The sequence below is a fragment of the Phialemonium atrogriseum genome, assembly GCF_030411735.1.
Source record: "Phialemonium atrogriseum strain 8032-3 unplaced genomic scaffold QBC33scaffold_6, whole genome shotgun sequence".
In the NCBI taxonomy this organism is placed as follows: domain Eukaryota; kingdom Fungi; phylum Ascomycota; class Sordariomycetes; order Cephalothecales; family Cephalothecaceae; genus Phialemonium; species Phialemonium atrogriseum.
Window position 1 is genome coordinate 377,723 of NW_026848143.1, and position 24,260 is coordinate 401,982.

Here is a 24,260-nt window from a genome sequence, read left to right on the forward strand (position 1 = left end):
TTGACGATACTGCATAAGTAGCATGCATGGGCGGTACATTTGCTTCTGCACCATTTCTGGGTGGCGTTCCCAGCGGCGGTGTTGTTCGCTGCCTGGTTTCCATGAGAGAATCTTAACAGCTCGCTCGGGCAACAGCCTCCTCCTGCCTGGGCGTTACGCGCGAACAAGGATGGCTCGAAGCGCCCGAGCCCGAAGGTAATACAAATAATTACCAATAATTGCTTGGTTCATTTCCCGATATGGTCCACTCATCGACTGGTTCCCGAACGACCTCATCCCTCGTGAGAAGACAATACCTAGTATGAATTGCTACTTCGTAAACAGGGGGTTATGTAGCCGCCCAAACCGATGTCAAAAATAGCTCCTCATGTAAGACGGCATAATGATCATAATGATTTACTCGATGCCCATGTGTTCGGGACGCTGCATTGCGTTGCACTATGGACAATCAGACGGACAGACCTGGGTTTGGGGGCACAGAGGGAAAGAAGGTCTGGTGGCCGGCTCTTGTGATTGTTTGATCTTCGAAACATCCAAAGCCGAGGCCATGGGACCCTCCCAAATGCCGCCCGGCGTAAGCGAGGATGTTCGACTGTGAGCGAGCCTAGAAGCTAGAAGCGAGTCATGAGGAGGAAACGTCGGCCCCAATTCACAGGGAGACGACAAGCTTCCCCCTGACCTTTCCCGCCATGAACCTCTCAAGCCCCTGTCTCACGCCACTATCTAACGGGACGACGCTGTCGATGAGCGGACGTATCCTGTGCTCTGCCACGAAGCCCACCAGCTCCCTGAACTCCTCCATCGTGGCCATGCCGGCCCCCCGGACGGCGACTCCCCTGGAGATCAGCCCGGCCAAGTCCATCTCCGCGCGCCCGCCCCCGTGGTCGCCGCACAGGACGATGGCGCCTCCGTCCTCGACCGAGTCCACCGCCTGCGCCCACGTCGCCGCCCCGCACAGGCTGAACACGGCGTGCGCCCTCAGCGGGATCTCCTCGTCCGGCGCGAAGGCCCGCTCGGCCCCGAGCCGCAGCGCCAGCGCCCTCTTCTCCTCCGTCCGCCCCGTCGCCCACACCTGCATCCCCGCCGCCGCGCCCATCTGCACCAGCGCCGTCGCCACCCCGCCGCTGGACCCCTGCACCAGCATCCGCCGTCCGCCCTGAGCCTGAGCCTGAGCCTGAGCCTGACCCTGCTCCTCCCGCTCCCGCCTCCGCACCACCCGCCCCCCAAATGTCCCCGGCAGGCCCGACAGCGTGAACAGCATCCGGTACGCGACCAGCCACGCGCACCCGAGCACCGCCGCCGTGTTGACCGGCATGCACAGCGGCTTCGGCACCAGGTTCGCCGCCGGTACGACCGCATACTCGGCCATCAGGCCGTGCATGTGCCTGCCCAAGACGTGCAGCCGCCGCGTGCCCGTCGTCACGCCGTTGTGCCCGCCACCGCCACCACCACCCTCACCGTCATCGTCGTCATCATCGTCGCAGAAGGAGGTCGCCGCCGATGCCGTTGCCGTCGACGTTACCGTCTCCCTCGCCGCCGCCGCCGCCGCCGCCACCGCCGCTGCTGCCACCGCCGCGGCGTCGCTTATGACCGGGTAGACCAGGACCTCGGCCCCGTCCTCGAGCCTGCCGACGGCCTCGCAGCCGAGCCCGACAGGGAACGCGCCGACGCCGGCGTGCCCCCGCAGCGCCGCGACGTCGCGCCGGTTGAGCGACGTCCTTGTCACGCGGACCCGGACCCACCGACCGGCGCTGCTGCCGCCCATGGGCATGGGTACAGGCAGGGCCGGCACGGGGACGATGTCGCACCTGAGCGCCGCCAGGGGGTCGTCCGGGCTCGCGTGCGCCGCCCACACGGCCTTCATGCAGCGGGTCGCCGGCGCCGGCGCGAGCTGGAGCCGGAGCTGGTCGGGCCGCGGGGTCTTCTTGGTCGAGTTGTTCTCGTCGCCCTGTACTTCCTTGCCGCCCTGCTGGAAGTACAGCCACAGGGCGAAGGGGTCTGCTGCGCCGTATTCGCTCATGAACTCGCCGTCCATCTGGGGCCGCTTGTCCTCGTCTTTCTCTCCAAGGGGTAGGCGTTTTGTTTCACTCGTTCTAAATGTCCCAAGATTTAGGTACCTATGGTCCAAGCCACAGAGTTCTAACGAGTCAAATGTCTTCGCGGAGTCCCCGAGCTGGGTCAGCACGGTGATCGACGAACTTAATCAGTCGGCATATCAAGCCACACCGGAGGCTTAAAAGCCTGCCCTGCGCGAGGCAAGATGCGCAGGCACGCCACTGCCCGAAGCTTGATATGGCAATGGTCCGAGCATCGTCGAGTATTCCTCGGAACTTAACCATGGTTATCTGAGAGATGACTATTCTGAGGCACCCAGCTTATTCTCTTAAAGAGATGCTAGTAGTACTCCCGGATCATGCCATCGCCTCCCGATTCGATGCGACATCCGAGAACTAGAGAATCGAAGGCATCCATCCAGTTACCGATATCGGAAACGAGGAAAGGGGCTGTGTCTCCTGCATGGGAGTTTGAGTTTGTAAGTAATTTAGGGAGAGAGCGTGACTCTGGTCAAACTTGTGCCCGGCCAGATATTGATGGTAAGGGGCACGTGGGTACGTCTGGTCCGCACGGATCACTTGAAATCGTGACGATATGAGGATGTTGGGTAGGTAAAAAATCGGGACCACGATAAGACCTAATTCGCGTTGTAGTATCATACATAGTACATTCGAGGGCGACCATCAGAACCCTGGGCTAATTAACCAGTGAACCCTTGGGCAATATCCCCCAGCTGCCGCCGCACGAGCACTTCCGCTGCTGGGCCAGGACAAAGGTGAAGCCTGGTCTCTGGCCGTAGACATTCTCCATGACCGATGCGCAGCGGACGCACCTCCGCCACTGCAAGTCCACGTCCTCCGCCGCGGTCCCCTCGCCGGCGGTCAGCGAGCCACCCGCCCCCCTGCCGATTCTTGCGTCGGCCACTAGCTCGAAGCGCTTGAATACGTCGACGTATCGACCGCTGGCCTTCTTCGCCGCCAGCATCTTCCGGTTATCATCGACCTCCAGGAGATCGTAGTTCGCAAAGAACAGCTCGGCCGGATCAGTCTTGGCACGAAAGGTCTTGAGGGAGTTGTCGAAGAAGTTGACCAGGACCCCCTGGAAGCTTGGCGGCGGGCTCGCGGCGAGGAGCATGCCGAGCTCGCAGTGTACCTGGGCGCGCTTAACCGCCGGGTCATTGGTGCCACCCGTCTGAGGGCCCTGCGGCGGGTTCTGCGGCCTACCCTGCGTAGAGAGACCCGGGAGGCTGTTTTGGTATGCAGACCGGATCTCCTGGCTAAGCGTGCTGAGGAGCTTGTCGAACTCGGCGACCTTGACGAGGCTGCCGGAGGTGAAGCGCTGCACCTTCTGGTACGCATGATACAGCGGCCACGGTGTGCGAGGCGGCGTACCGTCTGGGTCGGTGACACTTTGCGCGGCCGCTTTGTTCTCGTAGTATGTGATTGCGCGCTGACTGAGGCTATCAAGATGGATTAGGCGGCGACAGGCGGCCGACAGGAAGCCGCGCGTCGACGAGCAGAGGAGCAGATGCAGGGAGACATCGTTCTGGGATTGCAAATAGGCTGTCATCTCGAAGAACCTCTTCTGGTTCCTCAGGATGGCCATGAATCTCTCGTCTCCGAGAAGATTGAAGAGGCAATCGGCTAGCCAAGCCAGGAGGTCTAGTGCCCATTTGGCGCATCCTGCAAGTGCATCAACCACCTCTAGAGTCATGCCGTCCGTCAGTTCTGTACAGACACAAGGCCACCCGTCGACCAGCGATGGGGCTTACCGGGTTCGTCCAGCGGGTTGAGCTTATCCTTCATTTGCGGCGGGGTATTACTAGCTATGCTGATGAGGATGACAATATTCCGGACGTTCAAGGCGAGCATGGCGAACTTGCCGCCGAAGGAACGGGGCTGTAATTCTCCTTGGAAGCCAAGATGGTTGAGAATGCTAAGGCACAGCTGCAGGTTGTTGTTTCTTACGAGTTGGTCATGGTGAGCTTCCTCCGAGTAGTCGACGGCGATTTTAAGCATCCTAACTATCTCCATGATCCAATCGTACGAGAAACCTGTTGGGAAAAGGGGTTTGGTTAGATGGGAACAACCCTGCAGCGTGAGTGCGCAACACGTACGGGGATTCTTGGCAAACGGCCTAGAAATGGCCAAGATGTCGTCATAATTCATCTGCTGTATCGCGGCGGACGATGTTGCAACGCTCAGAGCTGCCACAACAGCAGCGTATTGACCTGGAACACAAGTCAGCCCAGCCCAGCCCAGCCCCCCTTGGAGAAAAGAAAAGCCGTATACTGACTAATATCCTTCATCGAGGAGTCAAAATCCTCGGAGGCGTACTTCATGCTATTCCATTTGATCTTGTTGTCTTCGCATATCTGCACGAAAGAACTGTTCGTGGGCGAGAAGGCTACCTGGAGGCCTTGTGGGGATGAAGGTTAGCTCAAAAGTCAAGGACCACGCGCCGCAGTTATTACAACATACAAGGAGACTCTTCTGCAAACTGAAACCCAACTTGACCAAGAGTCATGATCTTGTGGATATTTGGTTCATTATATATCTCGTTCATCGTAAGGCGGTGCCGGTATTGAACCGTTCCGTCGCTGAAGGCAAAGCAAATGACTTGCCCAAGTTGCATTGGGTGTATGGAGATGATAATTTTGGGTATCACGATAGAATCGAGTTTGCGTAGGCGGGACATCTTCTGTGGGCCAGCGTCAGTGTTGTCGGGGGAGAAACGTTGCGGGGAACTCACTGGAAGGTTTGATCCCGATGTAGCACGTGAGCCGAGTTGTTCAAGTGCAGAATGGAGGCTCTGCGGCTGCTCATTGAGGATCTCCCAGCGATCGACAATGCTCTGTTGGTCTTGATTGTAGGGGGAGTGTTCGGCAGCCGCATGAGACCGCACAGTAAGGAGGAGCGGAGAGGAGAGTGACGGGGCGCTACCAACTGGGGCACCTTCTAAAGCCGATGGTAGAACCTCCATGTGAGAAAGCTGTGCCATGGAAGTGTCGAGATGGGATTGGCTTGGTCCATGTTGAAACCAGCTCGTGACAGCGATCCGCTTCTGCCTGAGAGTTGGGTTGAGTGGTACACTCCCGTGAGGCACCTGCTTGTCTGACTGCGGCAACCCCCACTGAATTGTTGCACGAACAACTTTGAGCTGCTTTGAGGACGTGGCAACCGCAATAATAACCGTGCCTGCGACTTTGATCAGCATCCTATTCGACCTGCCCTGCCCGTTCCTAGGAGAAACTCACCCCGGTCAGAACATAGCGATGCATGGGTGATCAGATCGTCCGGTGATGTGACACTCTCTAGATCTAGGGTTGTCTCCTCTATCTTGCTGTTATTCTGAGAGAAGAAGAGTTTCAGGAGGCCATTGGTGGTGACACAGAGCAAGGAGCTCTTGGTCGGGTTTGGATGCCAAGGGCCGAAAGCAGGAACTATAGAAGTCTCGTATTTGTAATTGCTGGCTTCGTAGACGGCTGGGCCATACATTATATGGTACTGGTCAAGAGGTCAGAAAGAATAAGGGAAGCAGCATGACGCACGATGAGTCGAAGTTACCTGTCTGCCTTGAGGCCCCAGGGGTAGCCAGTAACAGCCAACGACAGCGTGAAGGTCGTCTACCAAGTCCGCATCCCATCTGCGAAGCAGATAAGGGCGGTTGAGGCTGATGGAGAAGCTTAGTATGGTGACCCGGCCAACAGAATCGATGACGGCCAGCTCGGGACTTGAGGTGGATGCCCAGGCCAGGTGGGTGACCGGGCAGCCTGGGATGGCACTTGAAAAGACAGAGCAGAGGGTAGGTTCACTCAAGCCCCAGGTACCGGTCTCTGGACGGCAGCGTAGAAACCGTAGGTCGATGGACCGGCCATCCTTGGAGATCGACGCAATTGTCCCCTGCCTGGACCAGGCAATGCCCCTGTGAAGGAGGTTAATAACGTGAGCAAGCGGCGCGGGCAAAGGGCGGAGGCATACTGGCAGCAGCCGCGTGTTCTTAACTCATCCAGCCGTTGGAGGAGCCGTTTGCTTGCAATAGATGGCCGCAGGGGGTCCCCAAACAGGTCGAAGTTCGCCGGCATTGGGTGGCCCATGGCGTCTAGGGCGTTGTCAACGTTGACATCCATGTCAACGTCCATTGCTGCATCGAGCATGAGCGGGATCTCGGCGGAAGCCATGGGTGCATTGGTTGCTTCAAAAGCAGAGTGTTGGAGCTTGAATGCGACTTGATTCTATGGCCGCAGGTTGGGGGAGGCTCGGAAGGAAAGACGCTTCATGAGCCCCCAGGTAGCATTATAGGCATTCTTATCCAATATTGGCTGACACCGGTGGTCAAGAGACGATATGAAGCGACGTTGGATCCTGAAGTTAGGTCAAGTCCTTAAAGGTTATCTAGGTAAGGTAGGTAGGTAGTGACAGAGCAGGTGCAAGGCCTCAGCTCTGTACGAATAGGTTCGTTAGAACAAGCCTCAAGCCTCAAGCTTCAAGCCACAAAACAGCCCGCTCAGCTACCTATCATGAGACCTGGTGATTTGCTGGCTGATTAGGTAACTGGCACCGCGACTTGAGCTAGGGGACGGGGAAGTGGGGCTCTTGCCGCTTGGGTTGCCGGGCGTCAGGTTGTTGCGACGAGCAACCGGCCTGTGGTGATTCCCCGTACGGAGTACGGAAGGTACATGTGCTCGTTCGCTCCGCGCAGTACCTATCGAGCAACGAGTTCGAATTCTGGGCAAAATCATAATAGTAGAAGTCAACTCTACCGACTTAACTCAAAACCGAGGCGAGTTTTTATTTTGGCTAGCAAGTCTTTACTTTGCAATCTGCATTGTTTGTAGTCCTGGCCTAGGTCCCTTCCACCTTGGGGTGTGTGTAGATCGGTTCGGTCACTGTACATCCCGCACCAATAGAACTCGAGGACGTCAGTTGTCCCAACTTCAACAATAACTCTCAAGCACAATAGACAATTCCCACCAGCCACAATTGCTCAGGATACAACTCACTGGATGTCCATTCACTGATGAGAACAACAACTGAAACTCTTCTTTTCACCCGTCTTCCACCCAACCTCTCTCAGCCATGTTGTAAACGCACGCGAGATTAAAAACCCTTCCCTTGTTCCCTTTCGCCGCTTGGGCTCTCTCTGAACCTTGTTTTCCCTCTTTCCTCTCCTTTTAACCACCATCTCTGGCGACAACCGCACGGCAACCATGGATCGCGCAGTAAAACACGAGCCGTCGTCACTACCCTCCTCCCCCCTCTCCGTCCTGTCCAACTCGCCTTCATTGCCGTCATCTCCGCCGATAATCCTGGATGCGTCCCGCAGGTATCCGTCGCCAATTTCGAGCACGATCCCCTCCGGCAGCGCTTCTCCAATGAAGCAGTCGGACGAGAACGAGATATGCGTGAGGACCGATGGTCCGCCGCCAGCCAAGCGCCGCAAGATCTCGCCGGCCAAGCCGAGGACTACCGAGTACGTCGACCTGGAGAGCCTGGGCGAAGAGGACGAGGCCCAATTAGACCGACTGTTGTCGGCGCTGCGGAAGAAGAAGAAGATCGTCGTCATTGCGGGCGCCGGCATCTCTGTGTCAGCCGGAAGTATGTACAAATCCGCGATCCCTCCCCTGTCCGCATGCATGTCTTCCGAACCATTCCTTCTGACTCTTATCTAGTTCCCGACTTCCGGTCCTCAACGGGCCTCTTCAGCACCCTGCGCGGCCAGCACAAGATCAAGGCCTCAGGGAAACACCTGTTCGATGCATCTGTATACAAACATGACTCTTCGACGACGTCATTCCATACCATGGTGCGCGAGCTGGCGCACATGACCTCGGAGGCCAAGCCTTCCGTCTTCCACCACATGCTGGCATCAATTGCCGAGGAGGGCCGCCTCATGCGCCTCTACAGCCAGAACGTCGACTGTATCGACACTCAGATCCCACCACTCGCCACTAATGTACCCCTAAACCTGAAGGGCCCCTGGCCGACTACTATCCAGCTCCACGGAGGTCTCGAGAAGATGGTGTGCTCCAAGTGTGGCCACCTAGAGGCCTTCAATGGTTCTTTATTCGAGGGCCCTCAGCCCCCACCTTGTACTAGCTGCCAGGAACAGGACGAGGTGCGCACTACTTTCGCGGGAAAGCGAAGTCACGGCATCGGCCGTATGCGCCCGAGAATCGTCCTCTACAACGAGTACAACCCTGATGAGGAAGCTATTGGGAACGTGTCACAGGCGGACCTACGCAAGGTCCCAGACGCCGTTATCGTGGTCGGGACCAGTCTCAAGATCCCGGGCGTGCGACGACTTGTGAAGGAATTGTGCCAGGTCACCAGGAGCAGAAGGGATGGTTTCACCGCGTGGGTCAACATCGATCCAGAGCCACAGGGGGCCGAGTTCAAGGACTGTTGGGATCTTATTGTGAAGGGGAAATGTGACGACATTGCGCAGCTCGCCAACCTGCCACGCTGGGATGAGCAGGACATCGGAGTTCGCGAAACCTACATGGTAACGGGCGACGAGAAGAAGGAGAGGCAGTGCAAAGCTGCCCTGAGTCGCGATAGAATCGACATTCTCCTCGAAAAGAAGCCACGGATTTCCGAGTCGGGTCCTATTACCATCCCTGGTGAGCCTTCGGAGTTGCCAGCCGAGGGTAGGTCGAAGGTCGTTGAGAAGATTCAAGGCGGAATCTTGACGCCCAGGGCAAGCCCCAAGCCTCGAAACCAGTTACCAAGCAAGAAGCCGCCCAAGACGAAGCAGAGCAGGCTCTTGTTTGGCGGCTCTGGTGCCACGAGCAGTAACGTCACGACCCCCCAGAAAGTCACCAACGCCAGAAAGCCGCGGCAGATGCGGCAGATTAAGAAGGACACGGCCAGGCCGAACAACGGTCTCAACCAAGCCTTCAGGGCGACCAAATATGTCTCTGCTCCCGAGATAAAACAGGAGGCCAAGGAAGAGATCGTGGCCGACCCCTATATTTCGGAGCTGTCCTCGCTAGGGGAGTCCGTCGACGACGGCAACAAGTCTAGGCTGCCGTCTTTGCGGCCCAAAATCAAGGTACGGTGGCCGCTGGCCAACTATTTCAAGTGGACGAAAACCCCCGCCGACAACCTCGACAACGCCAACAACCCCGACAACCCCGACAACCCCGCCCTGTACAACAGCCTCGAAGGCCGCCCGGTCACGCCTTCCAACCAGCATCGTCGAATTTCAGCGGCGGAGACCATCTCTCCAACGTCGAAACCCCGTAGTATGGCGCTTCTGATCGACTGATGATCCGTCGCTGTGAAAACGATCTATCTGCCGATTGTGATTTAATAGCGGTGGTTCACCCCCTAGCGACCACCCCCCCACCTTTTTTACTATTATTCATCGGCCTGCCTTGGGAAGCAGGGCCATTTTGTACATTCCAGCCAAGCCGACTGTATAAAACGGAGATATCTCGCTGCTGTTGGGGAAGGCGGCATGGTTTCCGCCAACCAACTTCGCTGCTCTTGGAAATGGATAGGGAGGCCTTTGTGCTCAATGTTTCTAACGCATCTCAACCCGTGCCGGAGCCGGGTGAGACCAGTTCACCTACATACCTTTTTATTTATTTTTTGGCCTTTGTTTCCGTTGATATTCCCCCCTGGCTGCAGTTCATGTTGTTCTCCGCCTGGTGGCCGGGGGCGACGGAGAAGGAGTGAGGGATGATGATGAAGAAGAAGCAGAAAGCGTGTGAGCAAACCCTCCTCCCTTCCGGGGATGAACATAGCGAGCCTCGTGCCCAACTAGTAGCATTACCATATCACCATAGCTTGTTTGGGCCTCCCCGGTCTCGCCGTGGGGGTGTGAGAGAGAGCCCAATGGAGAAATAAGATGGAGATATCCTGATATCGTAACTCGAATTTAGACCATCGTGTCTGTCCGGAACCTGAGAATCTTGCATTTCTAGTTCTGACCTTGCTAGCTATGGCAGTATGCATCAAGTCGAGGGAACCTCAACGGGAGAATAATCCATAAATTAAGTATCATGTACACATCACAAGTACGGGCGAGGCAAGTGTGGAGTACTAGGTATCAGATGCTTTTTTCCTTCTCTAGGGACGTTCTTTCCTCGGGCAGCCAACACTCGATAGCGTGCCATTCTTTTTTTTTACTGTACATATCCACCTGTCTAATCTACAGGCAGCTTCGGCTACAAAGTCGCTGATTTCCTCCGCATCCCAAATAACCTGAACTACCTTACAGCCCGGCGCTATCAAGGTCGATCCTCCTCCATATAACCAACCCCATGTAACTTTTTGTGACGATGCACATGTCCGATGTAGTCATCGTGGTCTACTCGTCGAGAAACCAACCCCTATATGGACACCAAAAAGTCTCGAAGTCGTCAGCGACAAAAGCAACCTAGCAACTCTAGCATCTCCCCCCTTTCCACCCGAGACACAGTCTAGAAACACAGCTGGTTGGCCGGTCTTGTCCGCCAGCCAGCTGAAAAAGCACAAGTAAAAATTACTTTATGCCGACATCGCGCGTGAACAAACTCCAAATCACGAATCCTTCCCTGTACCATGCAGTTACCGGGTATGTAGTTTATGGATCCTCGTCGAAAATCCCAGATGCCAAATGCCGGGGCGCCAGACTAATGCAAAAAGTTGATGTTTATCGATCATATTTTTAGTAGAGTTGCCGTGTCGCCGTCTCTCTTTGGGAGGAGGGCCGGCTCAGTAGGAGCTGTTTCGAGCCGGTGGGCTGCGTCCCTGCCACGACGGGCGGGAGGCCACGCGATCACCTTCTCTCCGATGACGGTGGAAGTTCAGGCGATCCCCATTCTCGTAGTAGTTGGGCCGCTTTGGCTCTTGGCGTTCCTCCCGCCGATAGTCTCGCCGGTCATCGCGGTATGGATCTCGAGCCCGCCTCTCTTCCCGGTCACTGGCGATCTCGCCATCCTCAAGATCCGGGTTCCTCTCAGCCTTTCTCGGTCGTGGAGACTCGTTGGCCTTCTCCGCTTTCTTCTTATCCTGCTCTAGGAGGTTTCCGAACATCCGCTGCAGTCTCTTTCCCGACACCTGGTAGTCTCCAAGCGGCCAAATCGAAGACAAGAACTCCCTAGCAAGTCTGTGTTAGCAAAGAGGGTTAAAACTTGCCATCGTAGGGGGGCCGGTATTTACCAGAACTGCGGCTCCAAGCTCGCTATCTTCTCTAGTTGTTCACTATCCCTACCCTTTCTGAGATCCTCGATGTACTTTCCAAACCTCCGGATTTCCTCGCCCAAAATCTTGGCTCGTTCTTTAGCCGCCGGGAACCTTTCTTTTGAATACACAATTTCCTCGATGGTGGACTGGAGGGGCTTGAGGAAAGACCACACCACTTGTTGGTTGTCGGAGACGTCAATCTGATTATTCCCAACCTTGGAGAGCTCGATGAAGCGGCTGACTGCTTTCTCTCGGGACCGCTTAAGCCGCTCGAGAGCTTCGGGATCAACCTTCGCCTTCTCCTTGTCTTGGGGCTTCTTGCCATGTTTGGAGTCCGACGCGCGCCGGTCGTCCGTATGACCCCTCTCCTCCACCCGGCGATGCTTGTGACCCCTCTCCTCGTGGTCGTCTGTATACTTCCGCTTATGGTCTGGGCGGGGCGTGCCTCGTTCATTGTTGGCATTGCTATGGGACCTGCGATGGTCACCGTAACGGTCGCGGTCGCGGCCCTGGCTCGGCTTCTTGGTCATCTGTGGGGCAGGCGAGGTGGACACAGATCCCGCCAGCTCGCCACGCCGATGTCCGTTGATGAGATGCTTCTTGCTGCGATGGTGGTTCTCCACAGCCTTCTTTGCCGCAGCATCATTCGAGTGCTTCGCCAGAAGGACGGAGAGGAGATATTCGGAGCGCCTGACCAGGTGTACCGCTCCTGGTGACTGGATGCCCTTATCATCCCCCTTCTTCCGCTCCTCCTTCTTGTCAACCCGATGCTCCTCAAGGAAGAATTTGTCTTGCATATCCAGATCGGCGTCGTCCCGGATCTGAGTCCATGCTCCAAACCCGTATTTGTTGATGCCGACGAGGAGCATGCCGTCTTCGCGAGCCCCCCACTCGCACGAGTAATGCGCCGACTTTGTTGCCTCAGGCAGTCGGAAGGTCCGATTGTCGCCATGATCCCGCAGAATCTGGCGCAGCAGCTTCAGTTGCGGCGGCCGTTCGACGACGGTCTCGGCATTGACTTTGCGAACTTCGCCGAAGTCGACAAGCACGGCCTTCTTGTCTTTCTTGGCCAGGGGCTTGCCAGCCTTGTCCTCTTCCTCCCGAACCCTGTCGTTGTTGACGTCAACGGCTTGGCGGCTGGCAACAACGAGATCATCGATGATGGTCCGTATAAAGTCACGATCTCTATCAGTTAGGCGCGCGTCCTGTATGACTTCCTCCTCGCGGTCATCCAGAGATCCGTATCGGAAGAAAGCGCGGATCAAGTTTCGGGTTTCTTTCTCGCTAAGCGGACGCCGCGGATCAGACATCAATGCGCGCTGCTCCTCGCGCTCGTCTTGCTCTTCCCTCTCCCGCTGCCTCTTCTTGGCAAGCCGCTCGGCACGGTCAGACTCGGCGCTCTTCTTGGACCCTTTCAATGCAGCTTTCCGAGGGGCATTCTCCTCCACAGTCTTAGCCAAGTACTCCTCATGCTTCTTATTATCCTCTTCGGCCTTGATGACGGCAAGCTGTTCGGCGGGGATGATCTGGTCCCAGTCGAGCGCAAGCTCGTCAACTTTAACGTCGGTTACTTGCATCCAGTTGTCCCAGTCGATGCCGCCACTGCTGAGGTTGATCTTGTCGTCAACGTTGGTCTTGGTGACCTCAGCGTTCTCCAGGATGGCATCAATATCCAGCTGCTCAAGCTTTTCTTGATTGCCAGACTGCTCGAACAAGTTTTGCGACCGCATCTTCAAGATAAGCTGGATGTCCTCGGTCGTCTTTGCCTCGTCAATCTTCAGACCTCGTTCCTTGAACTGTTCACGCAGTTCCTTGCCCTCGTCAGTGACGCCCGCCTGGATGGTGAGGTATTCGAGGAAGAGCTTGTTCCTCGCACGCTTGATAACCTCCTCTTCAATGGTCTGCTTTGCGACAAGACGATAAACGTTGACGGGTTTCTTCTGGCCAATTCGATGCGCTCTCGCCATTGCTTGCAGATCCGCCTGAGGATTCCAGTCCGAGTCATAGATGATCACGGTGTCAGCAGTCATGAGATTGATGCCAAGACCACCAGCGCGGGTCGACAAGAGGAAGCAGAAGTCGTCGCTGCCTTCCGCGTTGAAGTGGTTGATTGCCATGCGTCGAGGCGCGGCCGGGATGGTACCATCCAGTCGCTGGAACTGGTAGCCACGGACACGGAGGTAGTCGCCGAGGATATCCAACATCTTCACCATCTGACTGAAGATCAGGACCCGATGGTTGTCCTTCTTGAGCTTCGTGAGGAGTTGGTCGAGAAGCATCATCTTGCCGCTGCTGGTGATGAGGCCCTTGATCTGGTCTTCTCTGCGGGTGCTGCCTGCCAGAACTCGGTCTTCGGCGCCTGCGAACATGTATGGGTGATTGCTGACCTTCTTCAGCTCCATCATGACGTTCAGCAACGATTGCTTGTGACCATTGCTTGCATCACTCAACGCGGCATAGTTGCGGGTAAGGATGTTCTTGTAGTAATCGAGCTGAACATCCGAAAGTTCCACACGAATGATCTTCTCCGTTTTGGGAGGGAGGTCAGATTCCACCTTCTCCTTGGTGCGTCGGAGGATGAATGGGGCGATCGCGGCGTGGAGCTCATGCAACTTTGCTTGGGTCTCAAGCCGCTTCGCCTCGTCCTTCTCCTCGTCTGCAGGTTCCTTGCTGTCCGACGAGGATAGCAGCTCTAGCTCTTCATCGATCAATACCTTGCCGGGGTTGAGGAAATCCAGAAGTGCCGCGAGTTCTGCCAGATTGTTCTGGATCGGAGTTCCCGTGATGAGAACCTTGCATGGGACGTTGAAGCTCACTAGCTTGCTGTAGAGCTGAGACTCGCGGTTCTTCAGTCGGTGTGCCTCATCCACGGCAAGGACCTGCCACTTGATGCCCCGAAGGAACTCCCAGTCTAGGAGGATGTAATCGTACGACGTCAACAAGACGTTGAACTTTGGCTTCTTCGGATTGCCGTTGACTAACAGCTCATGCTCGCGGATGTTTGATCGCGCTGCTTCAGGGCCGAGATAGACGACGTAGTTGAGGTCAGGGGTCCAAAGGTTGAAGGTATCGCACCAAGCAGGTATGACACTGAGCGGTGCCACGACCAGGAACGGCCCTTCCTGGTTGCGCTGGTTCCGGAGCCAGCTAAGGAATGAGACAGACTGAACAGTTTTCCCAAGGCCCATTTCATCAGCGAGAATGACGTTGTTCCCACGCGTCCAATTGAGGGCCAGGAAGTTGAGACCCTTCAGCTGGAACTCTCGGAGCTCCCCTCCCTCAATGTAGGATGGCTGCTTGTCGATCTTTGTCATCCTGGACCTGGTCTCGGCGTTGGCCTCCTTCCGATCCGACTGCCAGGAGCGAGAAGATCGGTCCAGGAACTGGTCGATCTTGTCTTGCGCGTGGGAGCTAATGAGCGAGGCTGCCTCCCAGGTGCATTCATCATACTGGAGACCTTTCCACTTGATGAAGTATTCATCGCCTTCCTCACCATCACGGACAGCAACGACGCGCTCGACTTTGGTGTAGTCCTGGTGGGCCTCTTCTTCCCTTTCGCGATCAAGAAGCCATTGCTCCCGTTGTTCGGGGCTTATCTCATCACCGCCAAACTTCATGTCCATGTCATATTCGACGATCTTCTTGTAGTAATTTTCCAGTCGGCGAAAGCCGCGGAACCCGGCGACTGTCTCGGTTGTCTCCCAGGTATCGTGAAGATGCGACTTGCCTTGCCATTTGATGTAATACTCAAAGTCATGTCGCGTAGCATCGGGGGTCAATTCAACGCCATCTCTCGGACGATGGCGGATGATTTTCTCGATGTAAGGGGAGTTATCCTCCACGCCGCCAGCCCAATGGTTGGGAGTGCTGGATTCGAATTCTTCATCTCCGTCGCTTTCTTGATAAGCCCCAGCAGAGACTTGCGCGGCCCTGCGGCTGGACCACCTCTTTTCGGCAAGGGCTTGTGCGGGCTGTAATTCCTGACGCCGGCGCGCCTTCTTTTGGAAGCTTCGGGCTTTCGCACCGCCGTAGTTATCGGAGTCGGAGTCGGCTGCTGAAGTCTGACGGGCGGGCGTCTCACGCTTGGAGGCTGGGAAGTGGTTAGGTTAGTTTGTGGACATTGATGATGGATGGACGACCAGGGAGCGAAGGCATACAAGGCTGTGAACGCTCGATTTTTCTTCTCTTGGCGACTTTCCGATTAACAGCGACATCAGAGTCATCATCATCATCATTATCATCATCAACATCATCATTCTCGTCACCGGACTCGACCTGGAACACGGAGTAAGTGTCAGGGTCTATGATGAGGCCTACGTCAGGGGAACTTACGATTTGGCGGCGTTGAGTAGGACGCGACTGGGGATGGATGTCAGCCTTCTCGCAGTACGTGGTAACGAGGGAACGTACGCTTCGTCTTAATCCATAGAGCTCAGGGTTGTCCCTCATGAAGTCATCCTCTGTAACTTGGGCGCTCTTGCGCTTAAGAGCACGGCGAGAACCATTTGACGAAGTCGGCCTGCTATTTTCAACGTCGCTCTGAACAGATTGGGGACTGGCTTCCATATCAAAGTCCGCGTCACCAGAGGCATCATTGTCGCTGGACTCGGAGGCTTCTTGGAAGGACAATTCGGGCTTGACGGCAGTCGAACCCAGTACATCTGGGGAATCGGAAGATAGAGTGTCGCGGCTAACGGGTTGGGCATCGGAGAGGTCGCTGTCACTCTGGTAGCCATTGGCTATATTCTCGGTCCTGTCGTCCGCCAAAGGAGAAGCATGCCCATTGACAGGACTAGCTTCCGATGGCGAAGACATGCTGATATTGGAGGCGGTGCCTGCCTGCTATAAGACGACGATGTCAGTGAGGGTTTTCTGCCATTTAAGGTTTCACCGATGGAATGGGTTAACGTAGGTGTATCAGGCGACTCAAAATTATCAAGGAACACCGGATATTGGGTGAGGAGTATGTATTAATGATGCTTGTCGCATCCAGGATGGATCGGCGATGAAGGCGAGGCTGAAGTGTGATGAACAGCCATTGGGGACTCGGTGGATGAAGGGGCAGTTGTGGGGGGTTAACCACGGCTGGAATGCATCGAGAGGCATCATTTCCATCAATCTCCAGGGGTCCGATGGCCAGAAATGGAGGACAAGAGGCCGTCCTCCGCCGGCATGTGGCTAGATTTGATGGCGGATGCGGCGATGGAAGGCGGCCGAGAATTCGAACAGGAGCGATAGAAGCAGACAAAGGGCAACAGAACTTACAAGTCATGAACAAACGGCCTCCAGGCGGCAAACAAAAACACTACTTGTTTCCTAATCGATGTCAAGGATTATTGTGGCGGAGGTGGTGCAGGTTAGAAGACCTGATAACTGGCGGGTGTGTATCGGAATATCAAATTGCAGTGTGGTGGAGTGGAAGGAGAGAACTGGAAAAAGCACGGTGAGTCGGGCCTTACAGGGAAGTTCAAGGCTGGGTGGGGAGGTTGGCCTGTGCTCCCAGACTTTCCGATACACGGGGGTCAGTGAATGCCTAAGGCGAAAAGTATGCTCGGCGACGAGGCTGACAATAGAGCGTTCGGGTCCGTATCTACTGCGTATTTTTCGAGTCCATCCAACGGCCAAAGGCCCAATGCCATGGATCTCAAACAGGCAAAGCCATGAGAGGAGTCAATTACAACTACGACAGGCATACACAGTAGTCGAGGCTTCAATACTTTGATCATCCCCCAGGCACTCCTCAAGTCCAGAAAAGGTGCTTCTAATCCCAAGAATGACATTCTCTACCACCTCACTGATTCCCCGCTCCCCGTTGATCACTGGTTGACGATGACTCTCGGACTTACAACCTCGAACTCCGTTTTGTAACTGGACTCCAATATATACCTCTAGACTATACGTTTTAGGTTTTAACAAAGGGGAGGGGGAGACCGAAACATGGCACAATGCAACGCGACCCGGTACCTACCTATTAGGTAAGTGAAGTTAGGTTCGTAGGTGAAATTTTTAAGTTTTTAACTCAAAGGACATGGTGTTGAGGTGGTTGAAAACAGACAGGATGCCTTGGTGTCTGTTATTTAGTGTAGATCCTGTGACTTCGGAGAAAGTGTCAAGCCACAAACATCCTCGCCTATCAGATCCAGCCAATTCCCGATTACAGCCGTCAAAGACTGTAGAATCAGCCCCGCCACTCTGGCACGGCGCACAATTGCCCTGGCCCCGCCACAAAATCTGGCAACCTCCAAATCGTTTCCCATTGCCAACAGGATTCCTCTTGGGCTTTGCTGCCGACCGGGTTTTAAAGTTTGGGAAGCAGTCCTAATTCTTGTTCCACACCAGGGCCTTTCCTGATATTGCGACCAAGGCAAAGAAGCTAAGCAAGCAAGAGCGACTCTTGTCGCATCATACCTCTCGGATCTGCTATCGATCCTACTGCCAAGTCAGTTGGGCCACCGGTCCACAACATCAGCAAACATGTCCGACAAACTCACTCGGTAGGTGCTCAACAGGAATTACATATCTTGTTTGCAAGCTTTTCTCTCTCGTGCTCACATCATCCCATCTAGCATTGCTATTATCAATAGCGACAAGGTCTGTTAAACCATCTCGAACCCCACTACCCCACCATCACACTTTGCATGACTGAAGCTGACTTCTGCTGCTTTACGACAACAGTGCAAGCCAAAGGTACGCCAATATCAAACCAACAAAGACGACACTCCAGGTTGCCGAAACTGACACTGCCTAGAAATGCCGCCAAGAGTGCAAGAAATCCTGCCCCGTCGTGCGAAGCGGCAAGCTGTGCATCGAGGTCACCCCGGAATCTCGACTCGCCTTCATCTCGGAGAGTCTTTGCATCGGTTGTGGTATCTGCCCCAAGAAGTGCCCCTTCGATGCGATCACTATCATCAACCTCCCGACAAACCTCGAGAGTCAGGTCACCCATCGGTACTCAGCGAACAGCTTCAAGCTCCACCGGCTGCCCATGCCAAGACCCGGAATGGTGCTTGGTCTTGTGGGAACAAACGGTATTGGCAAGAGTACTGCCCTGAAGATTCTCAGCGGCAAGTTGAAGCCGAATCTGGGAAAATTTGACAACCCCCCGGACTGGGAGGATGTTATCAAGTATTTCCGTGGCTCTGAGCTCCAGAGTATGTCCCCTTGGCGCAGAGATGAGAGAGACTTGTTGAGGGCTGACTAGGTCGGCAGACTACTTCACCAAATTGCTGGAAGATGACCTGAAGGCTGTTGTCAAGCCGCAGTATGTTGACCAGATCCCCAGGGCTGTTCGAGGCCCTGTAAAGTCTGTGAAGGGCCTGATCGAGGGTCGGGCTTCCATGGACAACCTCGACGAGGTTCTTGATGTCCTCGGTAAGCCCCTAGCAATGCTGCCTGCTTACCCAGCCTGGCCTTCTCGACTAACTTGATTCAGAGCTGCGCCACATCTATGACCGAGATGTAAACCTGCTCTCTGGTGGTGAGCTCCAACGTTTTGCCATCGGAACCGTCTGTGTTCAGCAAGCCGATGTGTAAGTTTGTCCCTTTCCACGTGGTGGAATGTAGGGATAGCCCATTAACAGGCCGTGCAGCTACATGTTCGACGAGCCCTCTTCGTACCTCGACGTCAAGCAAAGATTGAGTGCTGCTCGCATCATTCGATCTCTTCTCCGCGCCGATGACTACGTCATCGTCGTTGAGCATGATTTGTCTGTGCTTGACTATCTGTCCGATTTCATCTGCGTTCTCTACGGCCAGCCAGCGGTTTATGGTGTCGTCACCCTCCCCCACTCGGTCCGTGAAGGCATCAACATCTTCCTCGATGGTCATATCCCGACCGAGAACTTGCGATTCCGAGAGGAATCTCTCACCTTCAAGATTTCAGAGGGTACTGAGGACTACCTGGCGGATAAGTCTCGCGCATTCCGTTATCCCAAGATGCAAAAGACTCTCGGTGGTTTCAAGCTGAGCATTGATTCTGGCGACTTCACCGATTCGGAGATCATTGTCATGATGGGCGAGAATGGCACCGGAAAGACCACTTTCTGCCGTCTCCTCGCTGGCGCCCTGAAGCCCGACGGAGACCAAAAGGTCCCGGAGATGAGAATCAGCATGAAGCCGCAGACCATCACCCCCAAGTTTGAGGGCACTGTTCGAATGCTGTTCTTCAAGAAGATCAAGGCCGCCTTCCTTTCTCCCCAGTTCCAGACGGATGTTGTCAAGCCGCTCAAGCTTGACGACTTCATCGACCAGGAAGTAAAGAATCTGTCGGGTGGTGAATTGCAGCGAGTCGCCATCGTCCTGGCCCTCGGCATGCCTGCCGATATCTACCTGATCGACGAGCCGTCTGCCTACCTCGACTCGGAGCAGCGTATCATTGTCGCGCGTGTCATCAAGCGCTTCATCATGCACGCCAAGAAGACCGCCTTCATCGTCGAGCACGACTTCATCATGGCCACGTACCTCGCCGACCGCGTTATCGTCTTCGACGGCCAGCCGGGTATTGACGCGCACGCCAACAAGCCCCAGTCGCTGCTTACCGGCTGCAACACCTTCTTGAAGAACCTGGATGTCACCTTCCGCCGTGACCCTACCAACTTCCGCCCGCGTATCAACAAGGCCAACTCGCAGCTCGACCGAGAACAGAAACTAGGCGGCAACTATGTAAGTTTACAAACTCTTTCCCTCCTTCCTCGCCCCAAGGTGGATAAAGCGTGGTGGCATTTGTTTACTGACGATTCTACCTGCAGTTCTTCCTGGAAGATCTAGAGCAGAAATCGAGTTGAAGAGGGCGTCCCAAAGAAGAACGACGAGAGCAACCATCATCACCACCGCCGCCGCCGCCGCCATCGTCGTCGTCGTAATTTTCCTCCCCCATGTTGGCATGAAGCATCCGGTCCCGGCGTTGCAGGCGTTCAAAACGGTGGCAAAATCCGAGCCGGCGTCGCTCGCGGTCTGCATGATATCGCTTTAGAGGAGGAGGGCGGCGTGTCCGACGACAACGATCCGGACGCCTAACAACGGCGACGGCAGTCTATCCCCTGTTGCCTGGTCCTACGAAGAAGGGAGGAGTCGAGGTCTTCCCCCGGTGGTCTTTGTTTTGCCATTTCCCCATTGCTTGGATCGGAAATCCTGCTTCTGCTTCTGCTTCCCGTTTCTGCATATTTTTTGCATGCCCACACTCGTTTTTCGCGGACTAACGCCTTTTGAGCAACCCACTCTTTCGAGTCTTGCTTCGTTTTTATTTATTTATGTATCAAGTGCGCGCATTTGGGGGTTGGGAAGAAAGGGCAGACCATTCTTCGTAGATTGAGGGGCAATGGGCCAAGAGGGTGACTGCCGTCAGCCTCGCAGTTTCGGAATTATCGGCTGCGAGACCATCGAACAATGAAAATGGCACAACTAGCTAGGTGGCTAGCCAATATATATCTGACCTCGCTTTGTTCGAGAACCAAAAAATTGAAGACGTTGTAGTACCGCCTAGAAGAAAGATCCGAGATGCTCCCATCAACATGCAATGCTGTGAGGTAGGTCCACGGATCCACGTTTCAAGCTGCACCAGAGATATAATGGTTGGACACCAGGGGATTACACATACACAAATCAATTACTATCTACTGCTGGATATAATACCAGACTTTTTGACTGTAGCGAAGAAGAGAAGGAATACGTACAGCCCAGGATCTTGTTACGCAATTTCCCCCGTTAAGTGCGCATGAGACTGCAATCCGCCGAGTCCAGAAGCAAAAGGGACCTCGGGGAGGGGTGGGGTGTAGCGTCGAGCCGCCATGGCGAGGAATTAGGACGACGATAGTGGGAGTGCCGCATCGAAGGGTGATGATGATCTAGCGAGACATCTCTGCTTCTGTGCGGTCATCTCTGCGAATCTGACATGCTGAGTATGATAATCCGATACGTACTTGGTGAAACGATGCTCCACGTGACAGGCAACCATGACGCCTCGAAATGATTCGGTCCTTTCTTGGTCTTTCTATAGAAGACCTTCGAGGTACTAGAATGGAGACGCAGGTTGTAACGGCGACATTCTTCGGTCGCCAGTTAGGGAGGGGATGTCGACGTTGCCGACTAATCCTCCTCGATTTCGCCCTCTTCACTACCCGCTCGAACGCCAGGCGATTTCTCCTTTGCGGGCTGTGGGGTCCTAGCTTTGGGACGGGCATCACGTTGAGGGGTACGCTCACGGGAATAGTCTGGCTTCAATCTCTGTGCGTTGATAGTCAGCAAAATGATCTCTGGTCGTCGGAGTGTTGGAAAGGAAGCTTACTTTTGCATCCCTCGAATCTCGGCGATCGATCTCGTCGTCGTCAGCCCGGCGACGACGAGATGAACTAGGTCTCTCATCACCGTAGGGAAGTTCGCTGACGTCGCGGTCCACTCGCCTGCGATAGACCCTCTCCCGGTCTTCCTCTCTAGTGCGTCTCTCTCGGTCGTAGAGATTGAGTTCGTCATCCCGACGAGAGCGGCGGTCATGATCACGATCTCGATCTCGATCTCGCTCGCGCTCGCGGTCCCTTGGCACGCGATCTTGGTCACGGTCACGGTCCCTGGCTGAGTCGTGAGATCTACGATCGGACAACAGGCTCTCCGCCATGCTCGATTTCCGGTAGTTGCGCTCTCGCTCGGCAATGGCCTTGCGACGATCGGCCTCATAAGGGTCGTGCTCGGCGGGACTGCGGCTGGACCTAGCGGGGCGCATACTTCCTCGATGAGATCTCTCACCTCTATCCCGATAGCTATCCCCGCGATCACGGCGCCGGCGGTCCCGGTCGGCCTCCTCCTCCTTCTCTCTGAGGCGGCGAACGTGCTTTTCAAAGGCTCCACGGCGTGCTTCCTCCGAAAGGACAGCCTGGAACTTGTCACTCCTACTCAGCCGGGCCTTGACCCTCTCGTAGGTGTCGTGAGGCAAGATTGGAGGATCGAGGCGCTTCATGAAGGAACGCAGGTCATCAAGGGCACGCCGCTGCTGGCGCTCGACCAGCTTGTCATCGTCTGACCTCTTGGCCTTCTTCTCTCGAAGCTGGCTCAGCGGGTTAGCGTGCATCTCAAAATTAGAACTATAGGATCAATGACGCACCTTTTCGAAAATGAACTCGACGGTGTCACGTTCAATGTTAGCAGTGCGAGGATCATCTTTAAGTAGCGACTGGAACTCTTGGAAGGTTGTCTTGGGGGTGACCTCGAAGTGTTTATCCTGTATAGCATCAGTATCATTGCAAGAGCAGCAGCAGCGGGATAGCGCTGGAAGGGGCACTGGAAAAGGCTCACATCAACCACATCCAGAATATCGTTTCGAGGGCCACGTAAGGCGCGTTCTTCTTCCTCCACCACATCCCAGAACAAGTCCATGGGGGTGGATCCGGGCTGGCCGGACATGGCCTTGTAACGGTCATCGCTTCCGATCAGAGGGTAAACCTGGCTCCATTTGGTGCCGGCCTTGATTTTACCCTCGCTCCGCAGTTCGGCAAGAAGGGCCAGGAACCCATCGCGAGCTTGGCGCTCCTTCCGATACTTCTTGTTCTTCTCCTCCTGTCTGAGGTCATTGAAAGTGCGCTCCAATGACTTGACGTGGTTTTGGAAGACAGTCAGGATATCATACTTGGTGAGTGACTTGTACTTCTCCTCGTTCTTGAAAGGTGGGGAGGTCTGGATGACATCTTGAGCCTCTGACCAGCGGGTGTAAGGCTCCAAGTTCAGCTTTGGCAAGAGCTCAATCAAGCCGTCCATGGCACTCTTGCGCACCGAGGTTTGATGCTCTCGATGTGTCTTTCTGAGATTCACCATGTAATCTTCAAACAACTGGCGACGTTCTGCCTCATCATTGGTGGAGCGGAAGATGGTCTCTCCTTCAATGATTGGCCGGGCCGTCTTCCAGCGAGTGTAGTGCTTGATCTCCGGGTGGCTCTTCAGCATTGTAGTGAAGCCAGCGCGTAGTTTGGTGAGCCTCTCCTTTGCGCGCTCCTTATCCTGAATGAGGACATCATAGCAGTACTTTTCGAATGCTGCCTTTCTATCCTTGGGATCTTTGACAGCGCGATATTGTGGGTCTTTCACGATGGCTCGCAAAGCTTGCTCCCATGTCCAATCTGGCTGAACACCACTGCGGCGGAGAAGCTTGACGAAGGCAGCCTCTGCTTCCTCGGGTGTCGCATATTCTGGTTCATTTGTTGCAGGTACAAAGGCCTGTGCCTGAACATTATTCCCAAAGGTGAGCTGGCGGTGCTCTCCTAGAGGTTCTCGGTGGTCACGGTAGTGATCATGGGACCTCTCTCCATAGCCACCTCCACCACCGCCGTAATTCGCTTGATGGGGGCCTGAGGGAGGCTGGAAAGGAGTAGCCGGAGTGCTGTGACTAGTTAGTACAATGAGATTATCATGGAATATGCTCATATTGCTTACACAGGAGAGGTTGGCGTTCCACTGTCCCCAAGTGCCTTCTTGTAGGCCTCTGGCATTTCCCACGAGCTCTGCTTCGTCTCAGTGTTGTACCAATACTTCCTGCCACCTTCAGCGGTGTATTCCTTCCATGGTTGGTTGGCAAGGGCGCGCTACAAAGCTGTCAGTACGCGTCCTCAGAATGAGAAATACCGAGAATGGGTAGACTCACCTCTGCATGCGACATCAGATCCTCTGGCTTGGTCCATTGTGTCACTTTGGTAGCAGAATTGTAATAATAGATGCGACCATCGGGAGTGCGATGCTCCTGCCAGGCCACGCCTGGAGGGAAGTGGCTACCTAAGCCGTTCATCGTGGCTTTGGTTGAGGTCGATCAGCTGGGCAGGTTCATGGGCTGGAAGCCGGAGATAAATACGGGACTCCAAGGAGGGTTGAGCGAATTGAAGTTGATGGATGCAAGACAACAGCCGAGATAATCGGAGTCGCGGATTGTAGCACTGACGCGACAATATTTGCACTGTTGACTTTGGCTTAGTGGCTTGGTTGGAGCAAGTCACAAAATTTGGAATTGGCGGCTGGAGAAGACGAGGCTGAGACCTGCGGAGTAACGCACAGACAGTG

General features: G+C 55.1%; 6 protein-coding genes across 6 annotated transcripts; 2 read left to right on the forward strand and 4 right to left on the reverse strand.

The window, feature by feature from the left end:
• Positions 1-649: 649 nt before the first annotated feature.
• On the reverse strand, positions 650-2,035 carry QBC33DRAFT_556801 (uncharacterized protein; the record flags this gene model as incomplete). The annotated part of the gene is made up of 1 exon (XM_060429758.1): positions 650-2,035. The coding sequence occupies one exon, from the start codon at positions 2,033-2,035 to the stop codon at positions 650-652; it is 1,386 nt and encodes a 461-aa protein (XP_060285724.1).
• A 601-nt stretch (positions 2,036-2,636) lies between these two features.
• QBC33DRAFT_323914 (RNA polymerase II mediator complex subunit Sin4) lies at positions 2,637-6,400 on the reverse strand. Its single transcript, XM_060423608.1, has 9 exons — positions 6,036-6,400; positions 5,622-5,979; positions 5,312-5,561; positions 4,807-5,252; positions 4,536-4,752; positions 4,351-4,473; positions 4,172-4,285; positions 3,827-4,108; positions 2,637-3,758 (listed from the first exon to the last, which is right to left on the reverse strand). The coding sequence occupies exons 1-9, from the start codon at positions 6,233-6,235 to the stop codon at positions 2,752-2,754; spliced, it is 2,997 nt and encodes a 998-aa protein (XP_060285725.1). The 5' UTR covers positions 6,236-6,400; the 3' UTR covers positions 2,637-2,751.
• Positions 6,401-7,133: 733 nt separating this feature from the next.
• Positions 7,134-9,420, forward strand: QBC33DRAFT_323987 (DHS-like NAD/FAD-binding domain-containing protein). The gene is made up of 2 exons (XM_060423609.1): positions 7,134-7,652; positions 7,727-9,420. Exons 1-2 carry the CDS (start codon positions 7,265-7,267, stop codon positions 9,322-9,324), a joined length of 1,986 nt encoding a protein of 661 aa, XP_060285726.1. The 5' UTR covers positions 7,134-7,264; the 3' UTR covers positions 9,325-9,420.
• A 1,337-nt stretch (positions 9,421-10,757) lies between these two features.
• QBC33DRAFT_556804 (P-loop containing nucleoside triphosphate hydrolase protein) lies at positions 10,758-16,043 on the reverse strand (the record flags this gene model as incomplete). Its single annotated transcript, XM_060429759.1, has 5 exons — positions 10,758-11,142; positions 11,205-15,318; positions 15,386-15,503; positions 15,561-15,587; positions 15,639-16,043. 5 exons carry the CDS (start codon positions 16,041-16,043, stop codon positions 10,758-10,760), a joined length of 5,049 nt encoding a protein of 1,682 aa, XP_060285727.1.
• A 1,551-nt stretch (positions 16,044-17,594) lies between these two features.
• Positions 17,595-20,374, forward strand: QBC33DRAFT_324031 (P-loop containing nucleoside triphosphate hydrolase protein). Its single transcript, XM_060423610.1, has 8 exons — positions 17,595-17,722; positions 17,795-17,819; positions 17,904-17,915; positions 17,977-18,379; positions 18,438-18,599; positions 18,661-18,757; positions 18,818-19,889; positions 19,976-20,374. Exons 1-8 carry the CDS (start codon positions 17,703-17,705, stop codon positions 20,009-20,011), a joined length of 1,827 nt encoding a protein of 608 aa, XP_060285728.1. The 5' UTR covers positions 17,595-17,702; the 3' UTR covers positions 20,012-20,374.
• A 439-nt stretch (positions 20,375-20,813) lies between these two features.
• Positions 20,814-24,188, reverse strand: QBC33DRAFT_467803 (U1 snRNP). The gene is made up of 6 exons (XM_060425162.1): positions 23,851-24,188; positions 23,643-23,791; positions 22,512-23,589; positions 22,321-22,437; positions 21,511-22,263; positions 20,814-21,449 (listed from the first exon to the last, which is right to left on the reverse strand). Exons 1-6 carry the CDS (start codon positions 23,989-23,991, stop codon positions 21,312-21,314), a joined length of 2,376 nt encoding a protein of 791 aa, XP_060285729.1. The 5' UTR covers positions 23,992-24,188; the 3' UTR covers positions 20,814-21,311.
• Positions 24,189-24,260: the final 72 nt, after the last annotated feature.